Genomic DNA, 14602 nt, shown 5'->3' on the forward strand with positions numbered 1-14602 from the left:
ATTAAATGAAAAAACCCAAAATGATAAAATAAAATTTAAAAGTTAAATTAAAAAGAATCTAAGGTATTATTGAAAAAAGATCCTCTCCGAACATGAAAACACGGCTATCATTAAATGCAAGAAGCAAATACCAGAGCCAAGAGACAACCCCATAGAATGGGAGGAAAATCTTTGCCAGCCATTCAAAAGTTAGAAGTTTAATATTTAAAATATTCAAAAAGGGACCTTGTTTTTAGGTTACTTGTGGTCTCTTCTTCTTTTTCACTCTTTCCGTGTGTGCGCATGCGGGCTGGGGCTTGAACTCAAGGCCTGGGCACTGTCCTTGAGCTTTTTTGCTCAAGGCTTTCCCTTTACCACTTGAGCCTCAGTTCCACTTCTAGCTTTTTGGTGGTCAATTGGAGAGAAGACTCATAGACTTTCCTTCTTGGACTGGCTTTGAACAACAATCCTGAGTAGCTAGGATTACAGGCATGAGCCACTGGTTCCTGGCTTTTTAAACTTTTAAAATAAGATTATTAGCATACCTTAGCTGTACAAGGGGAATTTCACTGTGATCTTTCTGCACATGTGTACCTTCACCTTGTCAAATCGTAGCAGATGTTGATGGAGCACATCCACTAGGCCAGATTCTGCCCCAAGTACTGCGTACACTATTGAACTTCACACTCACGACCCCATTGCCATCTGTGTCTAGACAAGGTCATTAAGTCCGCAGTAGCGAAGCTGAGCAGTGAGAACCCTAGCTTCAGAGTTACGATGGAAAAACCTTGGCCATGCGTTCAGACCTTCCTGCAGGTGGAGTCTGGGCTTGTTTTTGGATCCTCTGGGGTTCCTGGTGCATTACAGGAGCACATCAAGGTCTGCTATATGGACTAGAGGCAGTGGCTCCTAACACCTCCCTGCCCTAAGGGACCTCTAGGTTATGAGGGTGACACCCCAGGCCCAGTTCCCTTAGTATGGAACAGGGCTTCCCTGCCAGATATCCACATCCGGTTGTGACCAGCCTAATTCCAGCCTAATTAGTCCTGCCTCTGTGTGTGTGTGTGTGTGTGTGTGTGTGTGTGTGTGTGTGTGTGTGTGTGTCCTCCCTGGCCCAGCCCCTCCACTCCAGCAGAACCTTAGCAACCCTGCTCTCATTGGCTACTTGTTTCCTAGGAGACAGACACTAGCCCTCAAACACAGGCTTCAGAGCAATAGGCTATAGACAGCATTGTTCTTTCTTCCCCGCCCTAGCCATGAGGGAACTGATTGTTTCCCAGGCCCAGGCTTGTTGGCAGGAGCAAATCCAGAAGGAGGCTGCCATCAGGGCCAACTGGAATATCCGCTATGGCCAACGGTACCTGAAGGATAGGACCAAGCCAAAGAAACAGCCCTTGCAGGCTCCACTGAAAGCATCCTTGGCAATGGACCCAGTGCCTCCCAGCAGCAAGAAGGTGCAGTTGAAACCACCAGAAACCCAGTGGTCCCAGGACCAGTTGCCCAGACCCAGGAGTGCCCAGGGTCACCCACCCAAGGAAGACAGGTTTAGGCAGGCCAGAGGGGCCACACACAAGCTAGCAGACCAGAGAAGGCCAGAAGACTTAGACATGAAGCGTGTCCCCTCCAGTACGCTGAAGCTTCTGTACCAAGGCATCTCTTATGATGGCCAAGGCCGGGCTCAATACTTCAGAGAGCGCAATCAGAAGACGCCAATGGAGAAGTTCCAGTACCCCATCTTGTCATCCTGGGAATATGGCTGGCACGTGGGTAAGGCCACAACCCTCTTGCCATTCCAGGCCTTTGACAAGCAAGACTGAACCCCCTCCCTTGCCTCTTTCTTTATCATTTCTCTCTTTCAGTGCATGCCACTAGCTCAGTACCCCAAAGCAGGCCAGGAATCTGCTCACTTGCAGGACTGCATGGTCTGGTCTCTTCACTTGCCCCTCCCTCTGCTGGGCTGAATTTCTTAGCATGTTCTCAGCAGGTTCTGTAGCTTTTCCAGTATGCAGCCCACTGTAATCCCAATTCTGGGGAGTCTCTGGGGGTCCAGGGCTTCTTTATAAAGTTCATGCATGTCCTCTCGGTTCCCAGTTTGAGATTCGGGTATGAATGAACAAATGAATGAACACAAACTTGAGAATGACACCTTGATTTGGAATTGGTGTGAGTTCAAATCTTGATTCTACTACTTCTAAATAGGGTGATCTCAGACAAGTACCTTAAGTTCTCTGGACCTTAGAAATGAACAAACTCGATAAAATGGCTGTCAGAAACCAGGAGGCTTGGGTTTGAATTCTGACAAATTAATTAATTAATTAGCAAATGTTATTGAGCCAAGATACAGTAACTCATGCCTGTAATCCTGGCTACTGAGGATGGCAGGATACTAAGATTTGAGAATTAAAGTTGGAAGCCAGCTTGGGCAGGCAAGTCCATGAGACACTTTTCTCCTATTGACCAGTGAAAAGCTGGAGGTATGGCTCAAGTAATAAAGCTCCAGCCTTGCGTGAAAACGCTAAGCAAGAGCATAAGGCCCTGAGATTAATCCCTAGTATGGACACACACATAAAGTTATTGAGCAGGCATCTTTTGTTCCTGGAGATAAAAGTAGATTACATGATGTAGCACTGAGGGATGGATGGGGGTATGTTTTTCAAGGCTTTACTGTGTGCAGAATCCAGTGGGGCCTTGTGAAAAGGCAGGTTCCAATTCAGCACGCGCTTTGAAACATGGAAGGGCTGAGGGAACAAACTAGCAGCAGCAGCAGCAGCTGCTGCTGAGCTACAGTCTTGGCTTTAAGAATCAGGGCTGAAGCTCGATGCTGGTGGCTCACACCTTGTCATCCTAGCTCCTTAGGAAGCTGATCAGAGAATCATGGTTCAAAGGCAGCCTGGGCAGAAAAGTCCATATCTCCAATGAACCACCAGAAAACTCAAAGTGGAGCTGTGGCTCAAAGTGGTAGAGCGCTTGCCTTGAGCAAATGAGCTTAGGGACAGCACTCAGTCCCTGGGTTCAAGCCCATGACTGATAACAACAACAAATCAGGACTGTAGGAGAGAAATCAGGACAGGACTATCAGCCTAGATGGAACTGCCTGGGTAAGTGGGTGTCTGGGGAGGGGACTTGGGAGCAGTGAGCTGGAAAGCATTTACTGCACAGGAGTCTGTGTTCACAGAGCAAGTCTCAGCATAGGCCATCATGGGGTGTCTTCCTCTCCTCCCGCACCCACAGATCTGTGTCCGTGTCTTCCAGTAGGTGGCAGCCATAGCAAGTAAAATGACTGGGTGTCTGTCTGTCTCATCTCTCATATAAGTACTGGGGCTTGAACTTTTTTTGCTCAAGGCCAGAGCTCTTCTCCTGGAACCTTGCCTCCACTTCTGGCTTTTTGCTGATTAATTAGAAATACTAGGCTCTTGAATTTGTCTGCCTGGGTTTGTTTTTGTCTTTCATCAATTGTGGGGCTTGAACTCCAGGTCTGGTCACTATCCTTGAGGTTTTTGTTTGTTTGTTTGTTTTTGTTTTGTTTTGCTCAAGGCTAGCACTCTACCACTTTGATCCATAGCCCCACTTCCAGTTTTCTGGTGGTTAGAGAGGGTCTCATGGAATTTTTTTGCCCAGGCTGGCTTTGAACCTCGATCCTCAGATCTCTACCTCCTGAGTAGCTAGGACTATAGGCATGAACCACCAGTGTCTGACCTGGGTAGGTTTTTGAACCTTGAGCCTCAGATTTTAGCCTCCTGAGTAGCTAGAATTAGAGGCATGAGCCACTAGCTGCCTTGTCTCTCGAGTTTCAGACAAAAATTTTTAGTAAGAGAATACTCCAAATGTGTCATGAGGCATATACTAAAAGTTATTTGTGATCATCTGGAATTGTGCTGTATCTGGCCGCCCTGTGTTTGGCCTGGTCACTGGCCTGGGCCACAGGAAGGGGCTGACTGGACGCCCTGGACTTCCAGGCCATGGCTTCTCAGCAGAGACACGGAGACTGTTGTCCTCCAGAGTTCTACTTAGCTTACAGTTGTTCCCAGAATCTCCAGAACATTCTATAAGCCTTACAACCTAGAGACTGATGGGCTCTATCCAGAGGGTGCAGACAAACAGAAAGAGGGCACCAAGGCACTGTCTTTTCAACATGCTCAGCAAATAGTGCCTCTTTCACCTAGGAAGACAGCAAGAGCCTAGTGCCCGGCTATGAACAGTACTGATATTACAAACATCATTGCTGTTGCCTCCACAGGCAGGCTTTGCAGCTAATAGGCACATTAGGAGCTAGTTTAGCCTGGGGCAGACCTGGGTGGGGGTGGAGGGGTCTTCCATGTGGAACAGTGGGATGGGCGAGATCTTGACCATGGCTGGAAGGTGGAGAGAAGTGAGTAAGCAGACATTGGGAAGACATGCATGATCTTGGGCCTGATGTCAACGTAGAGCCTTGGGGTTCCTGTATTATCCCCACCCCCCACAGCCCTAGCTTTTAGTTATTGGATCGCAGACCTGGGTGGCCGCAGGTAGGGGTGGGAGCCTAAGAAGACAGTGGCCATTCCCGGATGCTTCAAGTGTCCTCCCAGTCCTAGCAGGAGGTCTCTGCTGCCCTCCAGGCCTTTAGGAGAGGGGGTCCTGGCAGGAGGAGGCGACCGCTGCTCATAGCCTATGCTGTGTTTCAGGGCCTGTCATGAAGAACTTCAGGACACCAACATATGCCAGAGTCCTTCCCATCACAAAGTCATTCTACACCAAGAATGGCATCTTCCACTGTCCACGGCGAACAGACCAGGTCATGTGAACTCGGTGGCTGCTGTCCTTTCTCTGAGATCCATCGGACTCTAAAGGAAGATGGTGCCAGCCAGCCTCCCCTTGCTCCGTGTTCTGTTGCGCTCTGCCCCCTTGGCTGCACAAGTTGGAAAGGAGGGAAGGCAAGCGTGCCTCGAAGATGTACTGGTGGCTCCCTGGGGCCCTTGTCTGTGTTCACAAACCTCCAGTCCTGCTCCAGAGCTACCCCAAGTTTCACCCTCACTAGTAAGTGTGGGCCTGATGCTCCTGGGGACCCTAGGGGGTCTGCAATGCTCTATCAGCAGGCTTGGGCAGGAGAGGGACTTGCTAAGTCCTTAAGATGCTAAGGGAAGCAAAAATCTCCCTATTCTTTATTTCCCTGCCTTTTGTTGAAGGGATTTGTAGCAGAGTTGTTTGGTCTCAGGGTAGTTCACAGTTAAAAAGCAGTTTCTTTTTCTAGTTGCTGCTCTCTTTATTTCTTAGAGATTACTCAGGACTACCTTGCTGCTGTAATAAACACCCCTGAAACCTGTTTCTTGCACCAACATAGTTGTTATTCTTATACCATAGTCCCATGTAATGTTCTCTGGATAACTTCCCTCATGCTGGTCAGGGGAGAAGCTGATTCCCACCCCCACCCCTGGCCTAGTCACATGACTTCTAGGTGGAAGATGGCTGCATTGTGTCCTCTAACTAGAAGCCAAAGAAGAGGAGGAAAGATTCCTACACATTGAGCCCATCTCTGCTACAGAGCCCGGTGGAACTGATGGTTGCCCTATGTGGATTCTAAGCACAATCACTACCTCAAACTCAGTGGTGCTTCCTGTGTTCATTTTCTCCGGCTACTATACCTGGATGTGATAAGACAGCAGAATTCACTGTATCAGAGATCTGGAGGCTGGGGGTTAAAAAAAATCAAGATATCATCAGGGCTGTGTTCCCTGTGACTGTTGTAGTGGAGTCTGCTTCTCTTTCATGCCTCTAGTGGCTTTCTGGAACTCTAGTGCTCCCTAGCTTGCAGCTACATGGTGGTCTTTGCTGGGCACTAAACATTGGTGGGTCACACCTGTAATCCTAGCAACTCAGGAGGCTGAGATCTCAGGATTATGGTTAGAAGTCAGCCTAGGGTAGAAAGCCTATGAGATCCTTATCCCCAATTAACCACCAAAAAGGGAGGGGCTCAAGTAGTAGAGTACCAGCCTTGATCAAAAAGTCTATAGAACAGTGCCTGGGCCCTGAGTTCAAGCCCCAGTGCTGGCACAAAATGATAAAAATAAACATGGTCTTCACATGTCAAGGATATCAATCATGTGGATTAGGGTACTCCTCTGACTCAGTATGACCTCTCAACTGCAAGGACTTTCTTTCCAAACAGAACACATTCTGAACCGGTGGCCATGAGGACATAGCTTTTTAGAGGGACCTGAAGCCATCGCACCTCCCTTCTGGCTGCCAGTTCTTATTTAATGGGACCAACTTGCTAAACTTCCGTCTCTCCTGGGAAAGTGTTCTCAAGCAAAACTCCAGACACATCAAAGATGGCTGTAGCAGAGCCTGTAGCAGCTCATTGTTTAGAAGCCCCAGCATGGGAGGAGACCAAATCATCATCCCAAAGGGTGCAGCCCTTGGCCAGACCACAGTGCTCCTGGGTAGGCCTTGTTGAATCAGCATGCCTGCCTGGCTCAAAGGACAAACCCTCAGTCTAGACAAAGAACAGTGCTTGGAGGATCAGCCCTGGAGGAGATCTTCAGTTTCCACTGCTCTGTCCCTCAGCCTGCGAGCTCAGAGGCATTATGCCCTTAGAACTTCCAACACAACAGGCCTGGTTTTCTCTAGTCAGCCTTGAAAACCTTGAGTGAGAAGCAGCAGGAGGCACTGTGTGCAAAGGGGCTTCTGTGGAAATAGGTTCTTCTGGAACTCACATGGTAGCCTCGAACACTGGAGCAGATGGGATGATTTTTAGTTTTTAGCAGGAAAGGGTCCACTCTGCCATTTGACTCATACCCACCTCCTTTTTCATATCTCATGTTTTTGCCTGGGTCCAGCTTTGGACCCAAGCTTCCCACTTCTGGCCTTACCATGTAGCTGGGATTTCAGTTGTATATGACCACACCAAGCTTATTGATTGAGATGGGAATCTCACTTTTTGCCCATGCTAGCTTCAAACAGCAACACTCCCTAATCTCTACCTCCTGAGTAGCTGATATTATAGGCCTGAGCCACCATGCCTGACCACTTGATTAACTGAACACCAAAAATCTTGTTGGGTTCTCTGGGATCAATTGGTTGAATGCAATAAATATTGATATAGCCAGACCTAGGGTGGGAGCTTAGGGCATAAGGGGTCAGATCTTGGAGCTCACAGAGTGGAGTGAAAAGGGCTGTATTGAAGCAAGTGGACACCTCTGTGGCACAAGGGAAGCTTCCTGTACTTAGTGCTTGGCTCTAGACACCTGACTTCTACATCATGATCTCCTCTGCCCTATGTGTGTTAGCTGCTTAGCTGACAGCTGCCCTAGTGCAGGCTTTATGAAGAGGAGTCTGCACATACAGCAGAGCTTCTGAAAATGGTCAGAGTGGCTGTTTTTTCCACTGTTCCATGGTGGCACCATAGGGCTGGCACTGTGCTGGAGAAAAGAGGTAAATTCAATACAGTGGTTTAATTTCTCTGGGTAGCCAGCTAAGAAGGGATGGAGGGATTCTTAATGTATCTAGTGACCACCATTACCGTATTCCTCACGCATCTCTAAGCACAGTCTGGTTCAATAACCAGGACACACGTGTGCCATCAAGCACTTATCAAAGTGTGTCTTACCCACACAGGAATAGTACTCAAGCCCTGAGTTCAAGCCCCAGGATGAGGAAAAAAAAAACAGGGGGGTCCATTGGGGCACTTGGTATGTTTTAAAAAAAGATACCTTTCAAAGATTGACAAGAATATAAAGTTCTCATTAATTATTTTAAAATTGTATCATAGCTAGGCACCGATGGCTCACGCTTCTAATCCTAGCTACTCAAGAGGCTGAGATATGAGGCTCACAGTTCAAAGCCAGCCCAGGCAGGAAAGTTCATGAGAGTCCTATCTCCAATTAACTACCAAAAATCCAGAAATGAAGCTGTGGCTCAAGTGGTAAAGCATCAACTTTGAGGGGGGGAGCTCAGGAATAGTACTCAAGCCCTGAGTTCAAGCCCCAGGATGAGGAAAAAAAAAACAGGGGGGTCCTAGATAGGGAATACTTTCTTTCTTTTTTTTTTTTTTTAAAGTTTTTATTATAGGGCTGGGGATATAGCCTAGTGGCAAGAGTGCCTGCCTCGGATACACGAGGCCCTAGGTTCGATTCCCCAGCACCACATATACAGAAAATGGCCAGAAGCGGCGCTGTGGCTCAAGTGGCGGAGTGCTAGCCTTGAGCGGGAAGAAGCCAGGGACAGTGCTCAGGCCCTGAGTCCAAGGCCCAGGACTGGCCAAAAAAAAAAAAGTTTTTATTATAAAACTGATGTACAGAGAAGTTACAGTTTCATACGTTAGGCATTGGATACATTTCTTGTACTGTTTGTTACCTTGTCCCTCATACCCCCCTCCCCCCTCCCCCTTTCCCCCTTGAGGTGTTCAGTTCACTTACACCAAACAGTTTTGCAAGTATTGCTTTTGTTGTTGTTTCTCTTATTTTACCCTTTGTCTCTCAATTTTGGTATTCCCGTTCAATTTCCTAATTCTAATACCAGTATACACGGTTTCCAATATACTCAGATAAGATTACAGAGATAGTGTAGATACAATCACAAGAAGGTGATACAAGAACATCATCAATAGTAGAAGCTACAGATACACATGGGATGTTGAAAGTAGTTACAACTGTGATATAACAATCCTTTCCATAAAATGGAGTTCATTTCACTTACCCTTATGTGATCATAAGGGTATAGCTATTGGGCTCTTGTGATTCTCTGCTATGACTTGCCTAAACCTGTGCTAATTATTCCCAATAAGGGAGACCATAGAGTCCATGTTTCTTTGGGTCTGGCTCACTTCACTTAGTATAATTTTTTCCAAGTCCTTCCATTTCCTTACAAATGGGACAATGTCATTCTTTCTGATAGAGGCATAAAATTCCATTGTGTATATGTACCACATTTTCCTGATCCATTCGTCTACGGAGGGGCATCTGGGTTGGTTCCAGATTCTCGCTATGACAAATTGCGCTGCAATGAACATTGTTGTGCTGGTGGCTTTACTGTGATTTTGTTTGTGGTTTTTTGGATAAATACCCAAAAGTGGGGTTGCTGGGTCATAGGGGAGTTCTACATTTAGCCTTCTGAGGAATCTCCATACTGCTTGCCAGAGTGGCTGAACCAGTTTACATTCCCACCAACAATGAAGTAGGGTTCCCTTTTGGCCACATCCCCTCCAACAACTGTTATTGTTAGTTTTCTTGATATATGACATTCTTACTGGGGTGAGATGGAATCTCAATGTTGTTTTGATTTGCATTTCTTTTATGGCCAGTGATGTAGAGCACTTTTTCATATGTCTCTTGGCCATTCTCATTTCCTCATCAGAGAAGTCTCTTTGTAGGTCTTTAGCCCATTTGATGAGTGGGCTATTAGTTCTTTGCGGTTTTGTTTTGGAGGAAGGTAATTTTTTTAGTTCTGCATATATTTTAGATATGAGGCCTTTGTCTGTTGAATGGCCGGTAAAGATCTTCTCCCAGTCTGTGGGCTTTCTGTTTATCTTGCGAGCTATGTCCTTTGCCATGCAGAAGCTCTGCAGTTTGATGCAGTCCCATTTGTCCAACCTTTCTTTGATTTGTAGCCTTTCTGGGTCTTTGTTAAGGAAGTTCCATCCTTCGCCAAGGAGCCCAAGTGTTTCTCCTACTTCTTCCTTTAGTGTTTTCAGGGTGTCTGTTTTGATTTCGAGGTCTTTAATCCATTTGGAATTGATTTTGGTGAAGGGTGATATATAAGGATCTAGTTTTAGTTTGTTGCATGTGTTGAGCCAGTTTTTCCAGCACAATTTGTTAAAGAGGCTATCTTTCTTCCAAACTATTGTTTTAGCCCCTTTATCAAAGATTAAGTAGGCGTAGTTCTGTGGGTTCATTCGATAGGGAATACTTTCATCTTTGTGAGGTGTCTGGTACCAACCATGTGACTATTTCACTGGGCTAGTGTAGCACAAACAGCCACAGGCAAGGTAGAAACAAGTGTATTTGGACAAATAACTTAAAAAATAAGAAATACGTGGTAGGCTTTGTAGTGTACTGATCGCCACTGAGTTTAAACTTATAAAACAGAAATTTTCATTTTTTTTCTTCCTTTCTTTTCAGTCCTGGGGCTTGGACTCAGGGCCTGAGCACTATCCCTGGCTTCTTTTTTGCTCAAGGCTAGCACTCTGCCACTTGAGCCACAGTGCTACTTCTGGCCATTTTCTATATATGTGGTGCTGGGGAATTGAATCCAGGGATTCATGTATACAAGACAAGCACTCTTGCCACTAGGCCATATTCCCAGTCCCTAAAAATTCTGTTTCTGGAAGATTTTAGATGGCACGTTGGCTACCTATGTTTGTGTTGGACAAAGCAATCAAAGCATTTTACCAGTGTTACTTGAGAGTCAGCGGTTACTCTGGGACAGCGTTGTGCATGTGGGGCAGGATGTATAATGCCCATCACCCCTCCTAGCAGAGAGCCTGGCGCTCAAGGGCCAGAGGGTTCAGGCCTTCTAGGTCCTCACTGCCCGCTGGGTTTCACCTGTTGACTACGAGGAAGTTCCCTGTGAGGCCACCAGGGGGTGCTATCAGACCACACATAATGGTGGCTGCTAGAAACAATTCTTGTTTCTGACACCCCTTGGCTCTGCGTCCTTAAACTCCAATTTCCTCACCTGTAATATGGGTTACACCAGGTTTGTGAGGCAGACAGACCTGAATTTGAATTTGGGCTCCACCAACACCTCATTATGACACTTGTGGGCCCTAAGAATTTTTCCACTCATAGTTCCCTTCCTCCATCAAAAACATTAAAATTGCATTTGATAACTATGCTGGTATTGGAAAATACGTCTTTACATTGCATGCAAAATTTTTCCTCAACTAAATGTTTGTTTCTGTGACCTCCAAAATAAGTGATAGTCCTAGACACTACGCTTTACCATACCAATTTATGAGTTGGCTGTGGCCTCCCCTGAATTCTAGCTGTGTGACCTTGAGTGAACTCTTTGAGTTCTCTGGGCCTCAGTTCCACTATCCATAGACAATGAATGTATCGGATACCACCTCTTAGTGCCCTGCTCAGAATTCCATGAGCTAGTGCAGAACCACTGGACCTTGTAAAAAGGCAACTAGTGTTTGTTTTTTGTCCCAAAGGCTACTTTCCACTCTAAGCTCTTTGAACTGATAAGATCTCAGAAGGTTTTAAGGCACACAACTCAGTAAAATAAAAGGAAGCTCTCAGGATATTTGATGGGAGAAACATTTTCTAGAGAACAGAGGGGCAGCAGAAGTTTTTGCAAATGACAAACACCTTTAAGGGTTCTTTTGTTTTTTTGTTTTTTTTACCAGTCCTGGGCCTTGGACTCAGGGCCTGAGCACTGTCCCTGGCTTCCTTTTGCTCAAGGCTAGCACTCTGCCACTTGAGCCACAGCGCCACTTCTGGTCGTATTCTGTATATGTGGTGCTGGGGAATCGAACCCAGGGCCTCATGTATACGAGGCAAGCTCTCTTGCCACTAGGCCATATCCCCAGCCCCATCTTCAAGGGTTCTTAATGCCACCAGAGAACTCACGAGGCAGGAATGTGGGGTTCACCACCCAGCTGGAAGCTGAGCACACAAATATATGAGCCAGGCAAGGGGACCCTTGGGAAGGGCACGTACATTTGCATGTATACATGAACATATATATTATATAACATATATACTTATGAAATATACTTAATGTATGTATGTGTAGTTTCCATTGACTAATGGCTTACTATGTGTTAGGCTTGGAGAGGGAAAGGAAGCAATCTTCCTGCACAAGCTCCCATAGCTTGAATATGACTCCCATAGCTTGAATATGACTGTAAAGTGACCATGCTGCCCCTGTTCTGTCCCCTTAGAGAACGATGTGAAGATCTGGTCCTTAGGTAGCCTTGCCGTGAGTGTGTGTGGACCTGGCTGTGTGGGTGTGGGTAGGGTGGGGGTGATGGCTAAACACAAAGATTCCTGGGCCTGGCCCAGCTTCTAAACCAGACTCTGGGTTTCTGGAGCCTGGGAGCCAGCGCAGGAATGGACTCTGGGGACTCTGATGCACACAAAGCCTCAGACTCTCTAGACTAAACATCATGGCTATGAAGTTGAACTTCCCCTTCCTGAAGACTACCTCAGTTCCCTGCCTGGGCTGGGCCAGGCAGCCTAAGATATACAGGAGGTTTACAACTAGAATGGGGACAACTCCATTCCTTGTGCTCTCTTGCAGAGTTTGCCAGAACGATAGCTGGCAAGTGCCAGTCATGCTGTGAAAGCTGCATGTTTTATTCCAGGAGGAGCCACGGGGCATTAGGACTCGCTGACCCCAGTCAAAGCTTCCCACTCATGCGTGCCTCCCCACTCGTAGCGGTCTAGAGCCCAGTGGCCAGCAGTTTGACCCAGACATCCCAGTTGATGGAGCTTTTAGCAAAGCTCAGTGGTAAGAAAATCATCTTTTCTGTTGAGGAAAAAGTCTGTTTAAGAATAGCTGGCTTGACCCCTCAAGGCCTTTTAGAATAGAAAGTTTTCTGGGACCACGTGTCTGGCCTCAGAAGAGGGCTGACAGAGGGCTTTGCTATCCTGCTAAAATCTCAGGAGAGAACTGAAAATCAGAAATCTCAAACCAGGCACTGGTGTCTCATGCCTATAATCCTAGCTACTCAGGAGACTTAGATCTCAGAATCTCAATTCAAAACAGTCCCTGAGTTAAAATTTACCAAAAAAAAACCCATCAAACTTGGTTCTCAAGCCATGCTGCTATTGTGGCAGGTTGTGTGGAATCCTTAAGAGATGGGGCCCAGTTACAGGAAGCCTCCACATCAGGGATGTGACCTAATCACTTCCGGTCTCTCTCTGCTACCCAGCTTGGGGAGCAGGGCTTGCTCCATCACCTGCTCTATATCGTGACATTCTGCCTCACTGTAGGCCCATCAGCAATGGGGCCAACTGGCCAAGGACTGAGACCATGAGCTAAAGGAAACCTTTCTTCCTTTTAAGTTATTTCAGGTATTTGTCACAGTGCAGAAAGATGACTCACACACAGATGTTTATTTCAGTGCTGCGATGTTTAGGGGAAAAAGAAAGTCTCAGAACAAGCTTGTGTGTGCCACATTCTGTATTTTTCAAAGTTACACACAGTGCTCACTTTGGCAGGCTCCTTGGAAGAAGCAGGGGGCTGCTTCTTAGTCAAACCAGGGGCCGGGCCAAGGCATGGCTATCCTTTGCTTCCGTCTTCATTACTGCATGTGCACTTAGACATACTCATGTACTATTGGAATGAAGAAGGCAAGACTTGCAAAATAGGGGCTGGGAGTATGGCTCAAATGGTAACATACCTGCCTAGCAAGCATGAGGCCCTGAGTTCAAATCCCAGGACCACCAAAAGAAAGAAGAAAACCCCATAGAAAAGGGCACCTTGGTTACAGAAAAATGGTGTCACTGGGAGCACTTAACCAGCCCAGGCTCTGGGGTGGTGCAGAACATATGTGGAGAGCCAAGCCCCTAAGAGAGGATGAACATGGATGAGCAGGGAAGAGCCATCCTGCCGGGGGACAATACAAGATGGATGCCAGGGAGTCAATATTTTGGTGGTTATGCAAAGATTCCGTTCACTCTGCACAGCAAGAGGAGCCCCTGAGAGCTTATGGGCAGGGGGTGCACATGGAGGAATGGAACACCACTGTGGTGACTATGCCGGCCAGCTGAATCGAAGCAGGAGAATGCGAGTCAGGGAGACGAGGGGAAAGTGTCCTTCATCCTTCATCTTTCACCCCTGTGAGACCCCGGAGTGGTTTGACCTCAGTTATGGAAAGCCAATGGTAAAACAGGAAATCGCTCATGTGATCAGGTGTGATTGGAGTCTGGCTGTCCCTGCTTGGTTCCTCATGAAGATTGACAGCTGATAATCATGCTCTTGCGATCTCTCAGGTGGCAGGATGGATTAAGGGCTAGGAGTGACAGCTGTGCCTCCTGCTCCAGTGGTGAGGTTCGTGGAAGGATAACAGAAGATTTTCCTTCCCAAATTGGCTCAAAGCAGAGTTGACCCAAGTGGAAATTGAAAGCATTTGGACCCGTCGTGAACCTGTTGTATTTCCTGAGCATGCCAGGAGCAGTGCATACCTGTTACAGCCATTTATTGAGAAGCAAGAAATGGTTAGCAAAGCTGCCCTTGGATCTAGGAGTGATTGCCCTTTCTTCTCTTCTTCAGAGGAACAGACTTTTTGCTGTTGGTGAAGGCCCTTGAAGACCGTAGTCTGAATTCAACTGGAAAGTGGTCGCTGACTTCCAGAGCCTGAAAGGAGGAAAGGGAGGTAGAGTCAGAGGTCAGGAGATGCCTGGGGCAGACTGTAGTTTCGGAATGAGCAAATTCAGAAAGAGGGAAGATGAATGTATGATATCACCCAGCAGACCAGTGAGCATCCTCCTTGGTCCAAGCTCAATCAGAAATGTTAGCAGGTTATCAAACCAAGGTTCAGTGGCTCAATGTGGTGTCTTCCATGGTGATCTCAGAAGGGCACACCAGCCCACCTTTCCAAGATGGTGGCGTGGAAAGGCAAGGTGCCTGGGTGCTGGTGGCTCATGCCTAGAATCCTAGTATTCAGAAAGCTGAGATCTGAGCACCAAGGTTTGAAGCC

General features: G+C 47.0%; 2 protein-coding genes across 3 annotated transcripts in view; one reads left to right on the forward strand and one right to left on the reverse strand.

Moving 5' to 3' along the window:
* Window positions 1-1235: 1235 nt before the first annotated feature.
* Window positions 1236-4759, forward strand: LOC125357942 (protein ATP6V1FNB). The gene is made up of 2 exons (XM_048354778.1): window positions 1236-1746; window positions 4641-4759. Exons 1-2 carry the CDS (start codon window positions 1236-1238, stop codon window positions 4757-4759), a joined length of 630 nt encoding a protein of 209 aa, XP_048210735.1.
* An 8310-nt stretch (window positions 4760-13069) lies between these two features.
* Dnase1l3 (deoxyribonuclease 1 like 3) overlaps window positions 13070-14602 on the reverse strand; it is a 54217-nt gene continuing 52684 nt past the window's right edge. For both annotated transcript variants that reach the window (XM_048356042.1, XM_048356043.1), the window contains exon 11: window positions 13070-14259. In XM_048356042.1, coding sequence (XP_048211999.1) covers window positions 14143-14259 — 117 coding nt within the window. In that variant the 3' untranslated portion in view covers window positions 13070-14142. The remainder of the gene's footprint in view (window positions 14260-14602) is intronic.

The sequence above is a fragment of the Perognathus longimembris genome, chromosome 10 (assembly GCF_023159225.1).
Source record: "Perognathus longimembris pacificus isolate PPM17 chromosome 10, ASM2315922v1, whole genome shotgun sequence".
Lineage (NCBI taxonomy): Eukaryota > Metazoa > Chordata > Mammalia > Rodentia > Heteromyidae > Perognathus > Perognathus longimembris.

Excerpts from the sequence above, each read along its gene's own strand:
- LOC125357942 (XM_048354778.1), top strand. The coding sequence starts at position 1,236 with ATGAGGGAACTGATTGTTTCCCAGGCCCAGGCTTGTTGGCAGGAGCAA. Across the intron at positions 1,747-4,640 it reads GGAATATGGCTGGCACGTGG|GGCCTGTCATGAAGAACTTC; the intron begins GTAAGGCCACAA and ends GCTGTGTTTCAG.